The 25,764-nt window shown below is 40.5% G+C and overlaps 1 protein-coding gene across 1 annotated transcript in view; it reads left to right on the top strand.

Annotated features, from left to right (window-relative positions):
• Positions 1-7,591: 7,591 nt before the first annotated feature.
• The window catches only part of atp2a3 (ATPase sarcoplasmic/endoplasmic reticulum Ca2+ transporting 3), a 50,630-nt gene continuing 32,457 nt past the window's right edge, over positions 7,592-25,764 (top strand). The window contains exons 1-3 of the mRNA XM_067607470.1: positions 7,592-7,982; positions 22,443-22,460; positions 22,807-22,889. Coding sequence (XP_067463571.1) covers positions 7,865-7,982; positions 22,443-22,460; positions 22,807-22,889 — 219 coding nt within the window. The 5' untranslated portion in view covers positions 7,592-7,864. The remainder of the gene's footprint in view (positions 7,983-22,442; positions 22,461-22,806; positions 22,890-25,764) is intronic.

Genomic DNA, 25,764 nt, shown 5'->3' on the forward strand with positions numbered 1-25,764 from the left:
AGTGTGGAGAAATGATTAGAGGAGGCAGGGGACCAACACAAGAGTAGAGCTGACTTACAAGAAGTCTACTTCTTCAAACCATCACTTTTTTAATATGTTGTAAAAATTTCACATTCTTCCAGCCACCTTTGTTTTTATACCCAAAAACAGACATTCCTGAAGCAGAGATGATGACACCCTTCAAAGCACACAGACAGACTTGTGAATGAGTTCATCACCGCTCCGTCTGGATATTTATACCGGCAGCTGTAATGTCGTGTCAAAGCCCAAAGTTCTGAGACCTCCGCACTTGTTGACAGCGTTTCATGCGGGAGTTAATTGGTGTAGATGACCTGTCAAACCAGCAGCCTTTGGCTAACACTGAGGAGCTAGAAAGGAGATAGAAGAAGCTTTCAGAGGTTGATCATGACTGCTATTAATAGCATTAGCGGGCCAGAGTCTAAGACAAGCTGCAAGAGCAATTCCCGAATGCAAAATAACTAATTCAATGCATCCCCTGGACAGAGGAATAGCACTGTCATTTATTATTCAGCATTGTCTTCCCTTTGCCTGAGGACAGTTCAGCATTTTGTATTTGAGAAGCACCGTCTGTAGCACCCCTGCTTCTTAATCTGCACTAATGCTGATTTACAGCGCTATAATTTTGACAAGAAATCCAAACTGGCTGAAAAGGTGACTGGGGGATTTAACAGTGATAATGTATGGATACATTTCTTTTTTGCTTCAGATGGGTTATTACTGCTATAAAGACTCAAGTGCATTTCAATGTTAATGTACTTTGTATGCCACATGTACAAAGTCATTCTCCTGTTTGTCTTACCAAGAGCAGTTCAAAGCTGTACGTCTTTGTGACATAAGAAAATTAGATTCTTGGGTGTTTGGCTTCTTACTAAGAGCAATAGCTGCTCAGATTCATAGTTATTGATTGAACTGTTTGGTGCCAGTTAATCATTTCTGCAACGTCTTAAGTTATCGGTGTTGATTTCAACCGAGGTGAGAAGATTTTTATTTTTATTTCTAGGGTGTCCGAAGAAACGATAGATTTCATATCAGAAAAACATGAGACAAAGCAGACAATTCAGTGAGCGTCTGAATACTGAGACTCTGAACTCTGAGACACAGATAGAAGATTTATGAGACTGTGATGTAGATATCAGTCTCACATTGCATCAGGACTAAGAAACTAAAATACTGCCAAAGCATTACTGTAAAACATTTTTAAAGGTCTACAAAAGCAAAGCATGGTTTATTGGGTATAAAAAATAAGAATGTGGACGTGTGTATACTGGATTTTTTATTCGTTTAGTCTACAAAAAGTTAAACTAATAACATACTTTGTGCATTACAAGATACCAGAGGCCTTTAAGTAATGGTTTTAAATTACTCATTTTATCTGACCAGCTGTCAGAAACTGAAAAACATTCAATGAACATTGACCTCAAACATAACAAGCAAATCCTCACATTTCAGAAGATAGTACCTGAATAATTTTGGTGTTTTTTTGTGAAAAATTACTTGATTACAGTAATTATCAACATTGTTTACTGCTAATTTTTTGTGTATTGTCTACTGTACAGTCAACAATCTCTTTCAGTGGATGGGACAAACAAGTGATCTGTTATATTGATACCGGTGATAAGTCATTAGCATTTCCATTTTGTCCTTTCCAGAATCCAGACTCCTCTGTGTGTGTGTGTGTGTGTGTGTGTGTGTGTGTGTGTGTGTGTGTGTGTGTGTGTGTGTGTGTGTGTGTGTGTGGGGAGATGGGGACCAAATGTACAGTTCAGGCCTACACTGGGCGGCCTATTACACACATCATCAGTGACTTGGGTAATTGCTTGAATATGCAGCATTGATTCCATTACTGCCTGATTGACAGGATGAGCCCGTCATCGCACGGTGACTCATCCTGCCCAAAAATGATTGAGAAGCAAACCGTGTGCCTGGATGTGGTGATGATGACGATGTGCGTTTGTGTGTGTGAGTGTGTGTGTGCAGTATGTGTGTGTTGGAGCCTGACTTGCCTATTCTGAATTAAAGTGTTGGTTTTGGAAAGAACGGTAAATGAATAGTGACAAGTGTAGAAAGTGGGCTGTCAAAGGTTGTGTGGTTTAATCACATCACACACAAATATCAACATTAATCAAGACTGTTAGAATGGCTCTGATTAATTCAAATGGTTTATTTGAGCAACGTTGGAGGGGACAAAATTACTCACTTAAACACCCTGACAATTATATCAAAACTGCTACAGTACCACCAAAAGATAACAAACCTGATTTATTTGTTGAGAGGGATGTTATCCAGAGCACCCTTTCAGCGTCAGTTGATAGGGTGCTCCACCAATTTAGCACTGCACTCTTATAACATTGTCTGAATCACGATTGGACAGTTTTTAAATAAGGATCAAAATAGATGCAGCAGAAGCACAGATATTTTCTTTTTCTATTCATGTGTTTTTATATTAAAAAAAAAAAAAGTCACTACCTAATAGCTTAGAAAATCATCAATGGGTCATACACCTTTAAATCCTGGTTACACACTTGTTTAAACAAAGTTTTGTCCCAAACAAATGTAGCAATCATTAGCTACTCTCTAGAAGACCACACAGTCGAGACTGGACTAGCAAGGCTGTGATATCATCAACACAGACTGTACTGCCCAGTGAGCTGGGTGCAAACAGGGAACTAACAACCATGATGGAGCAATTTACATCTCTTTTCCGAAATTATGCCATCGCAAAAAATGAGAGCACTTGCCTCACTATTGTTGCCAAATTTAAGGTGTTAAATATCACCTTGACATAAAAAAAAATGTTGCTTCTGTGTGCTAATTTTGTGACATTAATATAATTAAAGTTACTGCTGTATAGACCCCCCCCCCCTTCTAGTGGACTCATCAGCTCACAGTGATGGTCATCAGGTCAGATTTGGGGAAATACGTTGATTTCTTTACAGCTCAATAGAGGAGATAGATGCAATTCCTCCAGCTACCTGCAAGGGCAGAAACTACAAAGAATGAATAACAGGTTAATCTTCCACATATCCATCCATCTTGAGTAGGATAATTGCACAGATGCACACTACTGTATATTTATAATTCTTTCTCATGCTTAAAAATATGCCTATTGCCTTTTAAATACTAGATATCAAAGGCCTGTACTGCTATTTCAAACATCACGAGGGAACTGTATTTAAAAAATTGAGTTGAGTTGGTATTAAGACAGTGTAAAAGCAGACCGTTTTCCCCTGACATAAAACATTTCCCTTCTCTTCCTGGGGCTGACAGGCTGCGTGGCATCCTGCTGCGCCAGACTGTGAAATGATGACTCTCTCACAGATGTGCAGAGCCCCCCAAAAGGAAAGAGGGAAAGGAGAAAGGGGGGAAAAGAGGGGAGAGGCTTATTAATGGCGAGGTGGTTGGGCGGGGTCGGTTTGCCACTTGGGCTGCTTGTCAGGTACAGCTGCTCCAGACTGTGGTTGACTCATATCACACCTCCTTGATTCAAAGTCAATGGCAGCAGCAGCTGTTTGTCCCTAACACTCCAATCTGTTGTATACTGGCAGCAGAGTTCAAATGTACCAAGTTCTTTGGAAAACATGAAGAGTGGCTGTTTTTCAGAGTCAAATTCAAAACAATCATGTTTTCTGAAATCAGGTTCAGCTGAACAGTGAAAGGCATTTCTAGTGTCAGATGCAGGTACAGTAGTGTGATGCATCATGTGCAAGGTGGAAGGAAAGATCTTTTTTTTTTTCTTCATGCTCAGGAGGCCACGACTCATTTCCCTCATGCAAATGAAAGCTGCAAGCAAAAGGGAAGGCAAATGCAATTGGAAGGCTGACAGTGCTGTGTGGAAAATGTTGTGTGACTGGCGCTGAGACTAGCACAGTCCCCCAGTGTGTGCCACTGAAGGAAAGAGGGAGCGAGCCAGAAAAAGGGGGGTCAGGGTGGGGATTTCCTTTTCATAAGAGCTTTGGCATCGGAGGGGTTCTCTCAAAATTTATGTCACCGTGAGGGCTGATGTGAATGTTCTTGCTAACTGAAGGGAAACTTCAAAACATTAGTCGATACTGGTGATGACTAACGATAATCTCACTGACTGAGCATGTGAGGGGGCAGCGAGCAGAATTAGTGGAGCCTGTGGTTGTAGCCCGAGTCTCTGCTGGGGGTGTGTGGATAGCTGTAGTGAGGTCTGGTTTTTAAAATAGAAATCTCTGGATCTGAATATTGATGCAAAGGCAAGGACACGAGCAGAACCACCAAAGGAAGTGAGAGGGCACTTGTAGACACTTAGCATCCAAGAACTTCATGGTACCATCCTCCAGACAGCAGCTCTGAAAGTTATGTAAGCTCCAGATATAAATACACTTTTTTCTCTCTCTTTCTGTGAGAGAAGAGGCCATCTGTGAGTGAGGACAGAATTGGAGCACCTTGTTCCTTTTATACTTTGTGCCCAACGAGGTCCCAGTCCAGCTCCTGTGATCTCCAACAGTAGACCCATTTCAGTGTCTGCATACTGTGGGGAGATTATGCTGCAGTAACCTTACACTCAGGATAAAGTGATGGAAGGGAAATCTGGAGCACTGGTTTCCCTACTTGCATTTAGTTAGCTGATTCCTCCCCAGTCAACGATGAATGGGCAAATTCATTTAACTTCAGCCTCTACATAAAAAAACAGCAGATTTTCCTCCTAAAAGCCAAACAAGGCCTCCACATTCATAATCTATACAGCAACAGCAATCTTTCTCTAACTGACAAAACAGGTTTATAATAGGCTGGAGCTGGTGACACTTTGGGGACCATCATGTTACCACAAGGAATAAGGTTCAGTCTCACAAGCAGCCAAGCAGCACAAAATAAAAAGAGGTTATCATTCAAAAGTTTTAACCAATGGCATATCAGTTAGAGTGAGAAAGGCAGTTTGATTTGACAATAGAAGCAGAGGGGCGGGATTGTCCACAGATTTGTGAGGGTTTTATTGGTTAGAACAAAAGTTCCAGGCGATACCATGCCGCATGAAGTCACCTTTACTGTTTTCCAGGAAGTGACAGTTTTCCAGGAAGTTCAAGTCCCAGAGGGGTCTTAGTAAATGATATGCAAAATAATATGTTTATGTACACTGAGAGTAGACTTGTATTTGTTTCTGCCAGAATAATGGAGAGCTTGAAGTCACAATGAAAGGGTATTTTGATGTTGGCAATGACCCTAGTGCAGCTAGAGACTACTAAGAAGTGAGTTTGTTGAACCACAAGAAACATGAAATGTAATTTTGAGCATAAATTAATAATTTCATGGATGCAATCATGATGTCTCAGGAAAAGAAAAATAAAGTATTAGGGGGTTAAAATGTCAAATTGCACTGGGTGCTGCATTTCCACTAGTGTCATTTTGAAAATTGTGAAGTTTTTACAGACTAACAGGAGCAGAGGAGAGAGGACTGTTCAACTATCTGTAATATTTCTTAAGAAAAAGAATGATAACAGGAACACATCTGGTGTCTCTTATCCACTGGTGCTCTTGTCATTTCAAAAAGGAAAAAAATCCCATTCCCTGCACTCATCTGGATGGTTAAAATCAAAAAACCTTCATTAAATATGGGTTATTGTAAAATTACACCAACATATTGCACACCTGTAGATATGCGTAGGTTTGGATTCATTGTGTGCCATCACACAATTGTGTGTATTAGACCATATTTATTAAAGGCTTTTTGTTTTTAAGCAACCACTTGAAGGAATGAAGTTGGATTTTTGTGCCGCACCCTTCCCATTTATGAAGACATATTTTTCCTTTTTTAAAATCACATGTTTCTTATTGATAGACCATGAGGTAACCACTTTCCAGTAAGTGGTTACTTGGTGGTTTTGAGAAAATACAAAATGTACTTTTATATTCTCATTTTCATTCATGTCACACATCAATAACTGTGTATATGAGACTTTACCTGTAATCCCAATGGTCCGAAATTACTTCCTGAGGGAGAAATTTATATGAGGTGGAAAGTCATGTTTTATTCCATTTTCACCTCAAACCAGTTGTCCTCTAACTGGACAAACATCCTCTGAAGCAATGGTATTCAACCTTGGTTCCTGAGGCCTCAGAGGCTGTTTCTCAATACCAGAACAGCTAAGAATGGACTTGAGAAGGATGTTGTTGCCAAGTCTCCTTGAGAGAACAGTCTGGCAGGACTGCAAGGCCGGAGAACACAGCTGTCAGAGTTCATGACGTTCTGTTTAGCTGCTATTGTGCCGCTCTACAGAACATCCAGCTCGTTTCACCGGTGACAGAACATCACCATCATGTTTTATTGTGTTCATATTACATGTATTTCCTTGTTGTACATTGCATATTCAACTGCATTTATTTGACTGCAGTGAAGTAGGAGACATTTTGTACCTAGTAGTTAAACGTTTGAATAATATTTGCATATTCACATTTGGGTTAAGAAGAATTTTAAGAAATAATTATTCCATTTTGTCTGGAGGGGATCTTTTACCAAACAGTTAGACTACAAGACAGAACAGAAGCCCACCTGTTTTCTTGCTTTGTCTGTACTAACTGTAGTTCATGATCATAACAGCTAACGCTGGCTACAAGTTTTCTCTGAGCACTCCACCTTAAAATTAGCTGTAATTAATGTTGCTTTCTTATTTCAGTTGATAAACTCACAAATAAATACATTTTCATTTGAAATAAGAACTTGGTAAACTTGGATTGTTCCTCCTGCCATCATTTTAGCCCTCTGGCTTCATCAAATACAGCTCCTGTTTAGATGACTTGGGTCACCTAAACAACAAATTGTACTAAACACTAGACAGGGTTTCTAGTTGCTGACTATCTTAGGTAGAATTCAATGTTGGTAAACTCTTGTCAAGCTACTCATCTCTTCACTTAAGCATACAACTGCCAGTGATGAGTGAGACTGTGGCATAAATAAAAAAATATAAACATCTTAAGTGATTATTTCCTTGCCGACTCTATAACGAACCATAAATTACAAGCCATGTTTTTCTCTTTTTTGTCAGTTGCGAGGATGACTTTGTGGTGGAAAATAGCCAGTGGGGTAGAGTTGTTATCTTTTGAAGCTTAAAATTAGTCAGGGTCATGTTTGTCTGTCTGACATCAGACTCTCAGAGCAGTCCTAATTGAGTATAGATAAACATAATCTTTGTGCAACTGGCCCCGGGGCTGCTCACACTGCTGTGTGCATACATTCAGGTAGCACTGCATCTCTGTGCACTGTCAGTCTGGCTGCTGAGAGCTTGAAAACCACTGTGGTGTCCTTGAGCAAGGCACTTGTCTCCTTCAGCTGCAGGGGCGCTGATGTGCAGCTGACTGTTAAAGTTTACAAGTTAAAAAAAAAAAAAAAAGTCCCTATAAGAAGCAATAAAATGACGTCACAGGACAGCGTTAACTATACCCCACAACCTGCACTACAGCATAAGTGAGGATTGACAGGTGTTTGAAGCGTCTTGCTCTGAAACCAGCGTGTTTGGGGTCGTCGCATGAGGCAGCTGAGCCCTCCGCTCAGGTACACACAGCCAATGAGAGCGCAGGAGGGAGTGCTCAACAACGAGGAGGCGGTCCTCCCCGGCACACACACTGCACACCTTCAGATGGAGATGAAGTAGCAGCGGCAGCAGTCGATCAACAGAGCAACAGCAACGTCTCTACCGCGGATCCGGAGGTTTTCTTCAGGGGGGACAGGTGACAGCGCAGACCGACCGACTGACATCCAACCGCCTGAACGTCCATCGGTGGAAATTACTGCTCTTTCACCCCCCCGCGCACCCTCCGATTGCCTCAATAGATGTTACTCAACTACATGCACATCGATCTGATCATCTAAGCCCAGTCCACCAAGATGGAAAATGCGCACACTAAATCGGCGACTGAAGTTTTAGCCAACTTCGGCGTGAACGAAAACAATGGGCTGACTCCGGAACAAGTCAAAATCAATCTTGAGAAATATGGACCGAACGGTGAGTACTTTTATAAGTCTACCATTATTTATTTTTTACCTTCTTAATTTCAGTTCAGAGCTGGTGCGTATTGCAGCCAATCGATTGATTTATCAGGAAATCCAACTAATGCCGTTATATTAAGCTGCTGCAAATCGTGCGCTATCATATTCCTTCTGGCGCACAGTCAGTGGAAATATAAGTGGCACATTCATTGATGCACATGCCTTTATTGAGATCATTCAGCGCACATTGCACCAGTTAAAGTTAGCACATTTGGACAGGGGAGGCATCGATGCAAGTTAACTATTTTAAATAAACTCTGACTGATTGAAATAATTCACTCATAACGACTTTCTTAAAATTTTGCTGGTCTCTTGAGGTCGCCTAATGTCAGATCTCGGCATATAGTTCCCTAAAGAAAGCGTTATTCTCACAGAAAACAACCCTGCAGCCTCCTCTGACAAGTACTGACCAACTGCTGCTGCTGCTGCTGCTGCTGTGTGTGTGTGTGTTGGTGTGTGTATGTGTGTGTTGGTGTGTGAGGGCAGACATCCCTGGCTGTCATGCAGAGATCAGGAAGTGCAGAGCAGGCAGGATCAGGCTACAGGAATGGAAGAAGATGAGGTGGTGAAGATAATGAAACAGAAAATCTTGAACAACCTGTTTTCACTTTCAACAGTTATACTCCACGTGGCTTATACTTTCCAGTTCAAATTACAAGATAACCGAGGGAAGATGATGTGTGAGCCCATTTTAAAAATATCATTTTAGAGTGATAATGATCACAGAGGCACCAACTACTGTCACGACAGCAACAGAGCAAGCAAAGTCTGACTTAGAGCTGATATGATAAGCCGATTAATCAATAAGTCGATTGACAGAAAAGTAATTGGCAACTTTTTTGAAAATTGATTCGTGTCAGTAATTTTCCGAGCAAATGAGGGGATTTTCTGCTTTTTTTTGTCATATGTGGTCGTAAACTGACTATGTTTGGGGTTTTGGACTGTTGGTCGAACAAAACAAGGCTGTGGGAAGCTGTTAAGGGTCGTTTTTTCCCGCGTTTTACTGACTAGAATTCATAAAAATTCATAACACATTGATTTAAAAAAAAAAAAAAAAAAAAAAAAAAAGTAAAATGCAATCAATAGTTTCAACCCTAATCTAAGCTCTTGCATCACTAATTTCTCAGGCGAAAATACAGCTTCCGTTGAGCAGTGTGGATCATGCAACTGCTCTCTCACACGAAGGCCCTCCCGAAATCTTCATCATCTTTTTACACTCAGCCGGTGTTTGATGAGTATTTTCGTGTTGATGTCCGACCTGACATCACCACACCTTTCCCTCCTGTCATTTGCATGGGTGGCCAAGCTGTGGAGTAGAGCGGCATATTGTGCCAGTCAGACAGTAGCCCTTTTGTTGCAGCCCAGCCACTTTACCCAGGGGCTCGTGATGACTTCATGGAAAAAGCAACGTCTTGCCACAGATAACATCTCTTTCGCTTTTAGCTGTGAACTTCCTGCCTGTGTGAGCGCGTACAGATAAATACTTGAGGGAGGGAATACCCTTTTCCCTTGTTTGGGCTGACTGTTATTGGGTTATCCACTCAACTCCACAAGCCAAAAAGGGGGGAAAAAACTGCATTAAAATTGGCGCGGGTTTGTTTACTATTTTAGTACATGTCATTGCAGAGTGATATACGGCTGGTAAACGGCTCCTTCCCCTCTGCTCAGAAACCACAGACTTTGTAGCTGCATGCAAGGACTCCGTGTGAGCTTTGGTGTTTAGTGCTGGAGGGTGTCTGTTCAAAGCAATTTGCGGATAGCATGATTACCTCACTCCCACTGACGTGCATGCACCGGGTTTACATCTGAGGCTGTCACTATCAGTAGCATCTTTAACCTAAATCGACATGTCCACAACCAAGATGTCCACTGTGCTGGAGACTGAGCTCACACAGCCTCGGACAGTGTTTTGTCTCAGTGAGGACATCAGAGGGCAACCGGGGAGGGGGAGGGAGCTGACATGATGTGCTGTCATTTCACCATCAGCACACCGCTCCAAGTGTCCGCAGGAGGAGGCACCGACACTCTGGCAGGACAATATGACATGTCTGACATGTGTTCAATGGGCGCGTGAGGTTTTTCACACTCGATCGGCCTCTGGATCTCTGGGATGGAAGAGGAGGTTTAACCACAGCTGGATTCCAGAGACACGGTTCATCTGAGAACTGTCTGTTAGCTGCCCCCTCAATTAAAGCATGATGAGAGTGTCTTGCCTAAGGCTGCAACTAATGATCATTTTCACTATCTGTTGGTTATTTTCTCAATTAATTGATTAATGGTTTGGTCTATACACATTTTTAGAAAATAGTGAAAAATGATTGTTATAATTTATTCAAAGGTGACGTCTTCAGATGTTGTTTTGTCCGACCAACAGTCCAAAACCCAAAGATGTTCCGTTTACTATCATAAGAGTATAAATCATCAGATTTGAGAAGCTGAAACCAGTAAAATTTAGGGCATTTTTTGCTTAAAATAATGACAAAAACAATTATCTAAATAGTTGCAGATTAATTTTCTGATAATTGACTAATCATTGCAGCTCTAGTCTTGCCTCATTACTTCTTAAGATAACTTGGACAGTGGAAATGTGATGAAACTGCTTCGAGGTCAGATGTTTTAGCCTTTTATTCTTATCATAATATAGATGGCTGAGTTTTCCCATTAATTTGTCTTTAATGGCAGAATGTCTCAAGTGTTTCAGCACTCCTGTCTAATTAGGAAGCTTTGTTAAACAGGCGAGTTCAACTTATTGATTTGATCTTGTTCTTTTTATGACACATCAAATGTTGCTTTTCATTGCCACGCTGTACTGTAAGTAAAGAGAGGTGAGAGGGAACAGAGAGACTGAGAAACCCTACCGGGCAGCGTCAGAGTTTCTGATCCCTTTTCTAAGATGTTGGAAAATTAGCTTATCCACCACATCTGGACAGTCTTTTCTACAAAGCAGTCTGTCTGTGTTGCAGAGAGGACGCAGCTTCCATTTATGGTCCACTAGCGGCTCCTTTATTTCTAACTTCATATGCTCCCTAAATATACAAACAAAAACACATATGCTACAAGAACCTTGCTAATTTACTGTCAAGAACTACAAGCACCTCCATTTACAAGACAGTTTATCACCTTCATTGTGAAATAGTTGGTTTTGATGTAGTAGAGGAAGTCACAGGCCTCTCTCTCTTTGTGTCTCTCACTCTCACACACACACACACACACACACACACACACACACATGCTGTCTGTGTGTGGGTGCACAAAGAATGTTTGTGCTGTTACAGCTTGTGGTTCTTGGTGATTGTGTCCTGTGCACTCACAGCCCCGATTTCAAAGGCGCAGTCCGTTCATTTTTAGAAAGTGTCAGAGAAAGGGCATATTGTCTCCATGAGCAATCAACTTTGTTTTTTTGTTCTTTTTTGGGGGGGGAGTGGGGGGGGGGGGTAACCTAGGCAGCAATTTTCAGAGGAGCTGACACACAAGTGAAGGAGAGTCAAGGGAGGAAGGGCTTTTTTCACAGGAGGAGTAATTTATTGATTCATCTTCTCCATTCTTCTCTTCATTTAAGAGAATTTTGTGCTTTATAATCTCGCAAATTATGCTGTCAGAACTTAAGTCTTTCAGACTTTAAAATTGTAAAGTATAGTTGAATAAAAAGGCATTATTAATAAAAGCAAATGACTCTTTAAATTACTTTGCATGGTTGAATAGCGTTCAAAGTCTGTCAGGGCTGTAATCATGTCACTTGACACTCCCTCCAGGAGAGGAGAACAATTACACAACATATTCAGGTTAAACAACCTAGCACCATCACAAATGTCCAATGTTAAATTCATATGTTGACTTTCAGCCAGAATATGACATAGTTTTCAGCAATGTGAAAGACAATTTACTCAACATCTGCTGATGGCAATAAAGACAACCCTATCTTCTTTTTCATCTGTTGTTTACTGCACTCTGCACACAAGCTCCACCGAGCCTCTGATGATTCCATTTACATTAAAGTTACTACAAGGAACGTTCATTTTGTGTTGATCTTGGCAGCCCCTGTGGACAAAAGCGGTAGTGTTTCCCAGAATGAAGACTGCATTTCCCACAGATGAGCACTATTTCCTGGCATTAGTTATTGAAGCGAGTGAAAGAAAGATGCAACTTATTTTTAATACTATTTTTCTTTTTTAAACACAGCTGTTTGTAGGATGCATAGCTATGAGCTAATGTATCTGTTTGTGGCTATGTAAGATTAATAATTGTAAATAATTGTGAGGCAAAGTAAACTTTATTTTAGTACTGTTCATACACCTCAGTTACATGTTAGGCTGCATTCACACCAAATCAGGCAATGCGGCACCTTCTTGCCGGGTTGTGCGGAGGTTTAGGCTTGTTAATTTGTGCTTTAGAACATAACGAAACAATCAGAAAATAACATTTTATTTATCTGATTCACGGCTTTGTTCTCGCCACTCGCTCTCTTCATTCACTCTCTAGCTCGCTCGACCACCACCGCTCTATTTCTGTCTCTCGTGCTTTCAGCTCGCTCACGCTCTCTCTCTCTTTTTCTCTTATCTTTTTTAAAATGAGTTGGAAAGCCAAGAAGAGGACTAACTTTACTTGTCCTAGTAACATCCCTCATGCTACAATGCTACATGTAATGTAAACATAGGCTCCCCTGGTCTGTGTGCCATAAATTGTTTCGTCTGATTTCGCCACCCTGTGGTAGAATAACTACATCTACATAGTTATTCTAAGTCTTCTTGCTGATGGTCTCATTTGCTTATGTACTGTAGGTCATATAGAGGCATCAGTATTAAATTGAGACTGTTTCATAACCATTTAAAAACTCCTTGTAGTTGCGTTAAGTAATATTAATTATTGTTGTTGATTCAAGATGTGTGTGCATATTTTCCAGAAGTGGAAATGCAGTAACTCTCTGGCACCTAAAAGGTGTATTGTTTCCTGTCACTGATGCAATCCCAAATACATCTGACTTTGATTATCGGGTGATACCATCCTTGGTAAATTATGCAATGTTACTGTATTTTCCTCAGGTTTCTGCCACAAATAATGATTACAACTTCCTCTAGTGGGATCTCACTCGAGGTGTTGTTTCTCTTCCTGTTCTGCAACTTGACATAAAAGCAGCCTGACTTACTCGCTCCTGCGTTTGAAATATGAGAGACATTCTGCAGTTTCCTGCTCCTCCTCCTTTGCACCGACACACTCATGAGTGCACATTGCAATACACTCCTCAAGCAGGGTTTGTCGGCTTCCACTTTAACTGTCACTTGTTCTGAAATTGTCCAGTTGAGAGTTAAATTGTGGTAACAGTGTTGGAGTTATGTGGGCTGAGAGAGGAGAGTTAAGTTGTAGAAAAGTAATTTGGAGTCCTTGGGGTGTTGAGTCACTTCCCTGTTCTAGTGGGCTCTGTGTATGCCTGCCCAGCTGCCTTCAGAGGAGCTGTGATCCTGTTCTAGCTTGTCACTTGTCTTGCCTTCTTCCCTCCCACCTCTGCATCTGTCAGTCACCATCATGCCCTTATGGTGAGATATGTTGAGTCACCGGACTGTAACGCACCGCCACTGTCATCTGCTGCCTGGACGCCCTGCCACATTGCGGCCCAGTCAGAGATGTGTATTCAAAGGTGTTTGCGTTTCAAGGAGTGGGCTGTGTATACACAGATCATATGCTGTATAGTATGTGGCTGCCTTTAAGGTATACCATAGTGAACACAAGATCATATAATGGTACACACAGAGATGAGCTGTGTGAACAGTATAATGCGCTGCATGTAAAGTGTGTAGCTCATAACATGTCTGGAAAAATAAGTAAACATTAGATAAGTCATGTGTTTGGATCTGATGGTTAAACCTGTTCCGCTTCACCGGGACAGGTTTAAGAAAACAAGCAACAATGAAAAGAACGCCTTCAAAACAGAAAATGACATGAAGGGACATGAAAATGTTTTTTGTTTTTTTTTTCCATCTTGTTGGTTATTAAATCATGTCATAGTGAATACTTTAACTAATAATGCCAATGCCAATTTGCTGTAATTTTATTCCAAATTATTTTTGTTATTTTTTCATTTGAGTGCATATTGTCTTTAAACAGTTACCTCATGATGAATTCAAACTAATCACACATTAGTGAATTTGATTGAATTGAATCGGAAGACACTGGGTGCATTTTATTTGTTTAATGAAAATGCATAATTTGTAATATTTTTAAGATCATTTTTGTGCTTTTGAACACTTATGACTGGTCCTTATTGACAAACCTTTTGTCATGATAAAAAGACAGCCATCGTTAAAATGTTAAATTGTGAATTTAACTTTTAATGATGATACTACCCTGCAGATAATTTATAATAAAATTACACAGAAATTCCACTTTTTAAGCAAATTTCAAAATATCAAAATATCTATCTTGTCACTGGCACTCAGCCCAAAACCCATTGGTTCTTACTGAAAATGTAAATCAGGTCACAAATATAAACTTTCATTTAAAAAAACAACAACAAAAAAAACCACAAACAAAAAAGCCCAAAACAGCTGGGCTCTGTAGTTTACAGCAAAATGTTACCCAAACAACAGTAAATGGAAACTATTTTCGGTCACAGATTTTGAGCACTAGTGAGTATTTACAGCAGCAGGGCGGTGCATGTGTGGTTAACTGAAAATAAACTACAGTGTCCATGTTTATCACAATGCAACATGTCAGCCTGTACAACAGTGTGGCTCATTGATGCGTTATAATTTTCATCTAATATAATTTTTATTTTAATTGTTGGCTTTGGGCTTGTCATTAGTTATTGAAAAATATAGTATATCACCAGACATATCCTTTAATATGATATTTGGCACATTAAAGAGGAATGTAATCCTGCATGGGCACGCTAAAAGTTACACCATATTTTAGAGCTGCATGTACATCCAGACGTAGTAGATGGAATTGTAATTTTTTTAACCATTTCAAAAAATGGGCTCAGATCAGTAAAGTTGTACTGTATCAACCAAGAGATTTGATTGGACGGAAATGTCGCTCTGGTTTCTAAACCTAGAATAAACCCTATAAATAGCATGGTGTTAACACGGATATTTCAGTCTGCCGTTTGGGGATTGCTGACTATTTTTCACAGCATTCAGCTCCTGCAATTGGCTACTGGGTGTCTGGGTGCCGTCCTCCTTGCTAGCCTTTTGGGATGTTCAAAAAATGGCTCTTTGCACAGCTGTGACATTAAAGAGGAAGCTTCGAGCCCTGACGAGATATCAGCTCTGTGCTAATCACCTCATGCATGTCCTGCTCAGTTGACAGGCCCTTTTCCTTTTCCTCTGTAACCGGCCAATAGAACTCATCTTACTGTGAGAGGAGTGAGGCACTTTTTTGGTGCATTTCAGAGTGTTTATTTAAACCTAAATCTACCATGCAAGGAGGAGTATATGTGTGTAGTCAGAGACCAGATAGTAAAGGCACAAACACAAATGTCTTATCTTTGGTAGTCATCAGCAGTTTCAGTCTATCACAACTCAGATAAACTAATGTGTAAATGGTTGTGAAAAACAAAACTTTCTTATCCGAAATTAGTTGATTTCAAGAGGAAATAGTTAAAAACGTTGTTTTGCACTGTTTGTGGAAACAATAAAAATGTAGTAAAATATTCATCTAAAATATACAAGGTACAGTCACTGACATGCACTGGTAAATGCCCCAAATACTCTCACAGGAGGAAAAGGAGAGTGATGCTGCTTTCATTATCCTGTTTAACATCACAAGGAAAAATCCAGTCTCTTTTTCCTTGACCACAGCTCGATGACATCAGAGCCAGTCTAGCCAATGGGTAGCCTTAGCAGCCGTTGAGCTGAATCCCTTGTCATTTGCTGTCTTAATTGACTAGAAAAGATAAAATCTCCACTTTTAAAATGAATTCTCTTCTTTTTGACATGACGGCCTCTCTGAGATGAGACACACAAAACGAATTCTCAGTGAAGCTTTGACAGTCGATGGTATTTGCTGTGTGTGTCTCCAGCATGGGAGGAATTATAGGTTCATCTGTTAATCAAACACAGCAGATAAAAAGATAGTAGTTGTATTGCACAGGACATCTTGCTCCTCTGTACTCCTTTTTCTCCCAGTGTACAGGAATGTAAGTCTTTGCCTTGCTGAAATGAAAACCATTATTTTCTTTGTTTGTCCAAAGAATGCTAAAAAGTCAAAGTCATTTGAGCTTGGGAGTCTGAATGTGTCAGCAGGTTTTAAACATTTGCCTAATGTTAGTTGGGAAAATGTTACTGCAGCTTGAGACTAATTCAACTGCTGTGTATTGGGAAAATCTATTGTAGATTGAAACAACTTTTAACCTATTCTGTCCTATTTTACACTCTCAAGTGTGATGTTTTTACATATATAGTTTGAGTAAAGAGAGGTTTCAGGTCCTGTAATAACTGAAGAGTAACTCCGTGTCTAGTCTCTCTCTGTGTCCTTGTTTCATTGTGCTGCAGAGAAGTGATTAGTGACTTGGTACCACTTCCTCCTCTGCTCCTGCTCTGATCCTCAGGGTGGCTTTCCAGGGGTGGGGAGGTCGGCGGGGTGCCTAAAGATAGCAGCTGACACTTACCCATTTGACATGGATGACTGCCTCAGAAAAGGGAAGCCCTCCACTGACAATTATGTAAATGAAGGAAACATTGACTTTGACGGACTGCTGACGTCTCTTCTGCAGTTACCTGCAATGCCCTCTGTGTAGCAGAGATAATCAGGTTAGGGAGGAGAATGTGGTACATTTATAACTCACATTTGATACGGTCAATGCGGAGGAGAATCCATTAGGAGAGTGAGCGGATATAGGAAGCTATAATACACTATGTCATTAGGAGTTACCATCATGGTATTTATAGGTCTATTTTACATTCTCATGGTTGGTGATACTTACTGAAGCAGCACAAGTCTTGCTATTGTATATGCATCCATTCTTCCTTGTCACACTTCACACACACCTCAGCTGGCTACTTGCTATTTATTTGGAGGTGTGTCTGATTGCCTTAATATTACCACTCATGCTAACTGTGTATTAGCAACCCGCGGAGGCCAGAAATGAGTTTGTTCACATGAGGATGTGTGGGGTTTTTGATGCCTGCAGTCAGAGCGTGCTGTATCAAGGCCCTGCTGATTGCATAACAGTTATTCTTGGTAAATTTTGACAGACACTGGCACATTACTTCATGAAACACTCGTTTTTCAAGGAGCCGCCATGAGCCAAGTCACCATGGTAACTGCTGAAAACTTTCTCATGTTTGTAGTTTGCACAAGAGGCCGTTCTTGTTAATACTGCTTAACCACTCTCAGATGTTATGTTTACTGGGGATTCTAATAATCCGGACTATAATTTGTTAATGGACTCAGTCAGACTAGAAAGAGAAGGTAAGAAGGTCTTGCAGTTTTTTTGCGGCTCAGATAGATACATGGCCAGTTTCCTGCTTTTCTTCCTGACTCGCTGGACACAGAAACCAGTTCCCCGCTGTTGTTGGCAACTGTCTCCAGGAAGTGTCTCCCCTCTGCTCGCCGCTGCTCACTTTTCTGCTGCGTGTAAACAGGCTCTTTTATTCATTGTCTGGGCCTGGAGGGAGGAGGGGGGAGGGGCTGTGGGAAGGTGCTGTGGGGACACGCTGTAGGGACACAGAGAGAGGTGAAGTCAGTAGTCAGGAATGCGCCTGGGCAAGCCTTGGGTTGACACAGCCCAGATGACTGTGAGGGAATCCTTGGCAGAGGGAAGCCGGGGAACCCCGTTCAACACCTCCAGCCTTCTCCCTCCCTCTCTCTTTCCCCTTTCATCTGTCTTGTCCTTTTAGTCAGTCCGTCTTTGTCTCCAGCACTCGACTCGCAGCCAGCCTGTCTGCCATAAAAACATTATACAACCAGGGAGGCACAGTAATAGGGAAACAGGCTTATGTCAGACTGGTGGAGCATGGAAAACACCAGAACCCACTTCTCCACATTTCTGCTGTGGCTGGCAGAGTGCAGCCAGAAGTCCCCCGTGAGTTCAACCATGTCCAGGCTGAACTCTGAAAACCCTCCAGACAACAAGTTTAAAAAGCAATTCACAATGACTCCAGTTGTTATTATACAGGCCGAGAATGGTCATCCATGGAACCAAGAGACGACTTTTGCTCACGGATCAGTCTTACCAAAGAGGTTGTTGTTTTAAGAGGTTAAGCAAAACTGATAATATTCAGCTGATTCATCATGAACAGGTTTGACTGGAGGCATTATCAAATCAAAGGCTTTAACACAGCCTCAAAGCAAATCTTTGGGAAAGGAGAGAAGAAGAAGAAGCCCTCTCTTTGTGTTCTTAAATTTGGATTGCAACAATCTGTTTGACTCCTGCTGGTTTTATTACAAACTAAATTTAACAGAGTTATTCCACTTGAAATTATCAACAATTAACAGCTTTTTGTTTTTATCCCTATTGGTAGAGTCTGACAAACTCACAGATTGCTTTTGCTGTCTTTTGGCTACAGAAAAGCACATTAGTTTCAATCCCAGAAGTCATGATGTGAAATAATTCCTCTTTCCCGCCAGCGGCATGTGTAATGAGAGTGGCTGCAAGGTTTTTGTTTTTGGAAGGAGGCTGCGGGTTCACGTCATGGCCCTTCCTCTTTCCAGCCCCCTCTCTCCACAGGGTCACGTTTGATACTCGTGGTCAAAACATGCTGGAGAAACACGGGGTTTCCACTGCGCTCAAAGGGAGTGTGCTGCTGTCATTTAAGGTTACAGCCCATACTGTGCCTTCTAAATTGTGCTGCTTTTCCCTAATAATTTTGTAATGTATCCTGTAATTTAAGTTTTTAAATTATAATATATAGCATTTCTTTGAAGGCACTGATTGAAGAAAAAAGGTGGTGAGGTAAGATTTTGTACAAGGCCTTCATTCTCTTGTGTTCACCTCTCCAGTGCCAGTATGTGTGAAAACTCTCACCTTTGCCAGAAAGAAATTATAACAACACAAATACTTTGATGAAAAATAACTCCAAACATGCAGACGTTGTGCTGACATGTTATATGTTATCATCACTCTTCAAGTTTTTCAGACGAGATGGATGATGTTTGCCACATTGGACCTGTTCAGTCATAGCTTTGCGTTGGACTTGACGAGGGCCTGACAAATGTGGTGACTAAGCTCGCCTGTGTTTCATTGTGATGACACTGATCAACGGTACTTGTCAATTGGAATGTTTTTAGAAAATGACTGATGTGTTTTCTACTCACACCAGTGACTCATGTGTCTGGTGGGTGTTGTGTTCTGTTCAGATCAAATCTGAGTGGATTAGATGCTCGGTTTGTCTCAAAATGCCAAAAAAAACCACAGCTTTTCTCTCCAAAGGCAGATGAAAAATGACAAGGTGATATGAAAGAATAGATGGACATGCTTCGATTCTTTAGTTGGTTTTTTGGGAGCTTGCCATCACATCTATTTGTATCTGCTGACTGTTGCTCCTGTCAGTGTCGGAACCTCCATGTGAGACGCTTCAGTCGGTATATGTGTGTTTTTAAAACTTATTTCGGGACTGTGCTCGGGGCTCCACTGTAAACGCTCCCTTAGGACATAACTGAAACTGCGTGCCAAGTCATTTTGAAAGAACAACGGCCAATGAGGAAACTCCTACAGTTGGCTGGCCGACCAATGGTGTAACTTCATCACTCTGTGGGTCAGTCAGTGACAGACATCCGGGGTTATAGGGCTGGTCCATGGTACAGCCAAAAAAACAGAGTTTAGTGCAGGAAGCAGCCTCTGCACTGAAACAAACTCCGTCCAGCAGTTTGGAGACTGAGGCTGCAGCATGCATGTTAATGACATCATTACAGTTCTGGTGAAAGGACGAGTTCACATTTTTCAAGTCTGTCTTAAATCAATAGTCAGGTGCCCTTATGAACATTTAAATAGATTTTGCTTGCTGTAGTTGTTTCTGCATTTCATAATGACTATTAAAACATCCCTTCCTAATGCACATTCAATGTAAGTGATAGGGGAAAAAATTCCCAGTCCTTGTTCTGTGCAAGAATGTATTTAAAAGTTTATCTGAAATTAATATGAGGGATCAGTCATCCAAACATCCAAATTAGAAAAATCAAGTGATTATCTTCCAAAGTTACAGCTTTTTAAGCTCAAACTTCCCTCTTTTGTTACTGTCCTTCCACTGCAGCTCAACAGGGAAACACTGTCTGAGGAAACACAAAGAGGGTATTCTGTACTAAAAATACTGTAACTCAAGATATTTACTTGATTTGACAAATTTGGATGGCTAAAGCCTCATATAAACTTCAGATAAACTTTTGAACATATTTTTGCACAAAACGAGGACTGTGGATTTTGTCCTCCATCACTTACAATGAAAGCGCATTATGAAGGAATAATCTAATAATCAGTATGAACAGGAGGAATGATTACAGCAAAAAAACCCTGTTTCATTGTTCTTATGGGTGCGTAACTATTGTTTTAATACAGACTTCACAAGTGTTGTCTGGAAAAGCTAAAAAAGGTTACTTTTGGTATTACAAGTTACCTTAATACCAAGATGGGATAGGACTCAAATTGACAAATTGATTAATTAATTTTGTTGATAAATTGTTTAGTCTAAAAACATTTTAAAAGTGAAAATGTTTCAGATTCCATGCTCCAAATCCCTGGAGCGCAAAATGACATTAGCATAATTTGCTTGTTTTGCCGACTAACAATCCAAACCAAAAGACATAAAAATTTACATCGATATATGACCAAAAAATTCAGCAAATTCTCACATTTGAGGAGAATGAAAAATGTTTATCATTTCTGCTCGATAAATTACTTAAACAATTGATTATTAAAATTTCTGCTGATTAGTTCTTTTGCTTTTGCTAATAATCAACTAATTGACTGATCTACAAATCATTTCAGCACTACTTGTTGGTTTGTTTGCATACATTGTAAAGGCCCCATGAAATGAAAAATACATTTTCCCAGTTTTAATCCTGTGTACCTGTGTTTATTGTTCATTTATCTCTTATCTCTGTTATATGCCAGATATGTCAAAAAATCAGTATCAGAGTATTTTTACATCAAATCCCTGTGTTTTCTCTTCCTGTAAAACTGTTTCCAATTTTTGATGACCCATCCTACACTCAGGGGTGTTTACAAAAGTTCATCCAATGAATGAGTATAACTTTGAGTGACTAGCTAGCCACACCGGTCATATAAAACTGCACTTCGCTGTTTGTGGGTAGTAGCTAATAGCAATATGTAGAGAGATGGGAAGAGATGTGTGTTTGGATATCAGTGGGCAAAAACTTTGTTTTCATTTCCAAAATAATGTGGCTGAGATATAATTCATTCATCTCCCTCGTCCTCCCCCTGATCTAACAACAGGTGAGGACGTGTGTGTGGAGCCAACAGTCCTCTGTAGCTCCGTTTCCCTCTGCAGCTCGGTATCGCGCTAAACTCTAAGCCCTGCCCACTTTTAGCAGTCCAATCAAATGCAAAGGATTTCATTTAAATCCCTCTTGTAACTGTACACTGCTCATATATTCCGTTTTACCGGGAAATACGTCACAGTAAAGAAGCTAAAGACGCTTTAACTTCCGTTTCATGGGGCCTTTTAAGTGAGGCTACATTTGTTGAGGTGCAGCTTTTTTTGAGTATAGGAAAAACTGGCGCATCATAAAACCTTTAGCAACACACAGTAGAAGCATAACCTTTTTAAAATCAGATGTGATTTCTTTTAAATTGAAACTGAGTGATATGGGAACCTTGATGCTCAATAAGTGTATAAGATTAAAGTTGCTCATGTTAAGAAAATGATATTACTATTACATAACAGAGCTGAGCAATACAGTGATTAGAAACCAGTGAATCAGTGAATTAAGTTCATCTTTACAAGAACAGAAGAAGAGCAATCATACTGCTATCAAAGGCTTTGAGTAGGTCTTGTGAAGCTCAGTGCTGTTTGTTATCATGATGTCTGTGTTCACAATGATCTCTGAAAAGCATTATACAGCTGAGTTGGAGGCCTGAAGCTACACTGAAAGTACTGATGCTGGAATTGGAACATTGCGAGTTGAGAATCTATAAAAAATTATTTGTCTCAATAGCATAACCAAGAGTTAGAGTGGTAGTTATTCATGTCAGTAACAATACTAGGGCAGACCATAATCCTCAACTTGAAAACAACAGTGTTACTGTGCTGCCTTCCTGTTTTGAACATTTAATCATCATAACCAAGGGGAATGATTCTGCAGAGCAATTTGTGCGTGTCCATGCATCTCAAAGTCAGGCTGAGTTAATCAAATGTATTAACTGCTCTTTGTCTTTCTCCTCCCACCCCTCCACCCGGACCCTCTCCATTCTCTCCGGCCCTGCCAATTCGATTCCTCTACAACCGGCGTGGTGTGACATCCACAGAGCTCCCGGCTGAAGAAGGTAAATATTGATTTTTCCAGTGTGCTACGATCCTCCTCCCTTTACTACCTGATTAAATGTCTAGAGCCAGGATCTTTTCTCTTCTGTAGACTGAGGTGTAAACTTTGGGAGTGTACACTACTGCAGCTTTCCACCCATGGACACACACCTTTACTCTTCTGTAAATATGAGGGTTGTCTTACTTTATGGCTCCTTATCAGTGCAAGGAAACAGTCAATACATCTTACAGATCCTCTCCACCCTTCAGTATAAGTGCACACTTTGATTCCTTTCAGAAGGAGACTCAAACTTAAAATCAAGTGTGATACATAATGGTGTGATGTGTATTTGTCTATGCATATTGCAGGGAAGTCCCTGTGGGAGCTGGTGGTGGAGCAGTTTGAGGACCTCCTGGTCAGGATCCTGCTGCTAGCTGCCTGCGTCTCCTTTGTAAGTACAAGCCAGCTATTTAAAATGCCACTGGCCCTCATTTTATTTGTTCTCAATCCTGATTTTCGAATGTACCTGATGGGATTTGAGACCCACATTGGACATTGGCCAGGAAATTGCCACCTAATAGACTGCTCCATATCCTTTAGGCAGCGTTATGCCCCTGTTAGAACGCTGCTCAACCTAGTTTGTGGTCCCTTTTCATGTGGAAACTTGTGTATTAAAGGCTTTTCCATCCAGTGTTGATATGGTTTCAGAGAGGGGAACAGGCAGAGCACTTGTGCCGAACTGGAAACAAAACTATCAATCAAAACTCCCTCTGCTGCAGTGCCTCAAATTGTGACCCTGGTTGGAGTCCGAGGGTGGTGAAGGTCGGAGAGGGGTGGAATGGGGAATCCTGACTGCATAATAACTTTTTTTCCATCTATTACAGCACGTCCCTGGTGTCTCGGGGTGGAATTGCTGTTGCTATTTCAGTGTGTAGGAAAATTGCTCTAAAAATGCATATGACACAATATATCTTCTCCAACTGTTGTTATGTGTTAGTGAGAGGCTTGGAGTGCAGGCGTGGGCTGTAGCTGCAGGACTTTGGAGTGTGTACTTACTTTTCCTCATGTAAATCAGGCTTTTGCTTTAAAAATGTTGTTTATAGTGGAACACGGCCCCTTTTCCACTGCAGCACAGACCCTTATGCCTTACAATGTCATCGTTGCCTGGAGTGGTTTCAGCTCGGTAACTAAAGCAAAGTTCTTTGTGATCTGACATATTACAGTCCCAAGCAACTTTTATTTAATCACGCATCTTCAGAGCTTCTCCATTATTAAATTATATTCCAATAGTCCTGTATAACCTTTTTAACTTTTCTATTTTCTATTTCTATTTCTATTGCTGTCTTGTATGTCTCCACTGTGATCAGGGACCGAACTGGAGTGAAAGTTAAACCTTAACCTGGAACTCATTTGTCTGTTATTTTGAATATATTCAAACTGAGATTATTAGACTCTCCTGCCTCCTTTGCATGACATAAGAGTGACTCTTATAATCGAGCAAACAGGTCAGGTTAAGCTACTTCATATGAGACCTTGTTAAAAACAACAAGAGGGAGAATTTATTCATAATCCCTTCAGTGAGTCAACTCTTTAGTTATGCCTCAATTATTTTTTGTTATTGCTGTGTATAATTTATCTATTTTTATTGTTCTTAAACTGATAGTCAGCCAACTGTACGATAGAGGTTTATACAACAGTGCCACACAGAAAGCCACACTAGCCACCTGAAACAATCAGGGCACTTCCTCCCTTTGAGTTTAAGGGAAAAAGAAGGCTAATCTTTTATGTGTTTTTCCATGTCACTACATGAAGTTGAGTCAATGTTGTGGAGTTCAGTAGAGCACAGGAAGGTACTTAAGAACTCAAGTGACAGTTGAATTGGATTTCAAGCCTCCTGTGTTTACAGTACATTTTTCAATAGACGACCTTTATGGGTGTTTCTTCCTGATCAATGTGACATGAATTAATGTTTTTTCCCCATTTTGTTGAACACTGTGTTGTTCCAAAACTCTGGAGACATTCATATATAATGGGCCATCTGTCGGCATGTGTCTCAGCGTTATGCATGTGGGGTGTGAAGAGTGCAATGTTTAAAGCTGTAAGGAGAGGTTTATTTTGGTGATGAAGCATTGATTTCAAAATCCCAAACATGGAATCTGAGCTTCATTTTAGAGCCTGGCCTTGTTATTGTCTCAGATTGCCAGATGCAAGCAGTTAAATTTCCACCCGATTCCCTCATTAAGTCCTAAAACCCAAAAGAAATCCTACTCCTCTCGATTTGAACCATTCACCGTGAAAGTAGGAGTTAGGTATTCAAACCCCTCTCTGAATGTGTGCTGATTGTGTGAAGTGTCTTTGAACCGTCCTTACTGAGAGGACTGCCATTGTTACCCTCCAATCTCAGCTCAGTCAGAGGGGAGATTTACCGTCCCAAATGATGGGGAATGATGAGCTATCGACCAGGCTCAGGCTGGTGTGACGTACACTCTGGTGCTCAATACTCTGCAGAGAATATACTCTTTTATCATCTGATGAGCTCCATCAGATCATGGACACGTGGATCCACTTTATCTCTCCTTTTCTCTCACAGATGCTTTTTTGTGTGCTGTAGTTTTAGTTCCCATACCTGCATTTGATGAAATAATAAAATAATAATCATAAGTGTAAAGACATTTCTGTGTTACATTGGGGAGCTTTTTGTTGTATGATCTTCTATAGGTGTACTTCACTGCTCATTATAACAGCTGACATTGAGTAACTGCCATCTCTGACACATTTTGCAGAATCCACTATTATTCAGCTGTCATTATACAATAACTGGGCATGGATAAGTGGTAAAAAGTATAGTAATATAAGAGATTGTATAGTAGATTTGCAATCTCTGTAGAGATGTTATTAGAGCCAGTCCTTTTTAATAAGTGTTTTTAACATTTAAATACAAAAACATTTGTTTTGATTTTTATTGTAGGCTTATCGTCCATGATAGTTCAACTTGACACCTTCCTCTGAGTTTGAAGTCTTGATGAAGTATGACTTTAAAGTGTCTTTAGTCAATGTCTTTATAATTACAATGGATCACATGACTACTTGTCTCTGAAAGGCATCTGCTCATGAGATGAAAAAAGAAAGAATTATTGCCTGATTCCACAGTTCCCATCAGTTCTACTGTACTTTTTGCTTGCCAACACTATAATATTAGTGTCTAATGTCAAGTTTAGTCAAGTTACCAGCTTTGCTAGCCCTGTAACATATTGTTATGCTATTTTGACGTTAGTTTGTCGACAGTTTCAGGGATTTTGGCCATGTCTGACCATAGACCAAGAAAT

This window comes from Thunnus thynnus, chromosome 13 (assembly GCF_963924715.1).
Source record: "Thunnus thynnus chromosome 13, fThuThy2.1, whole genome shotgun sequence".
Taxonomy (NCBI): Eukaryota; Metazoa; Chordata; class Actinopteri; order Scombriformes; family Scombridae; genus Thunnus; species Thunnus thynnus.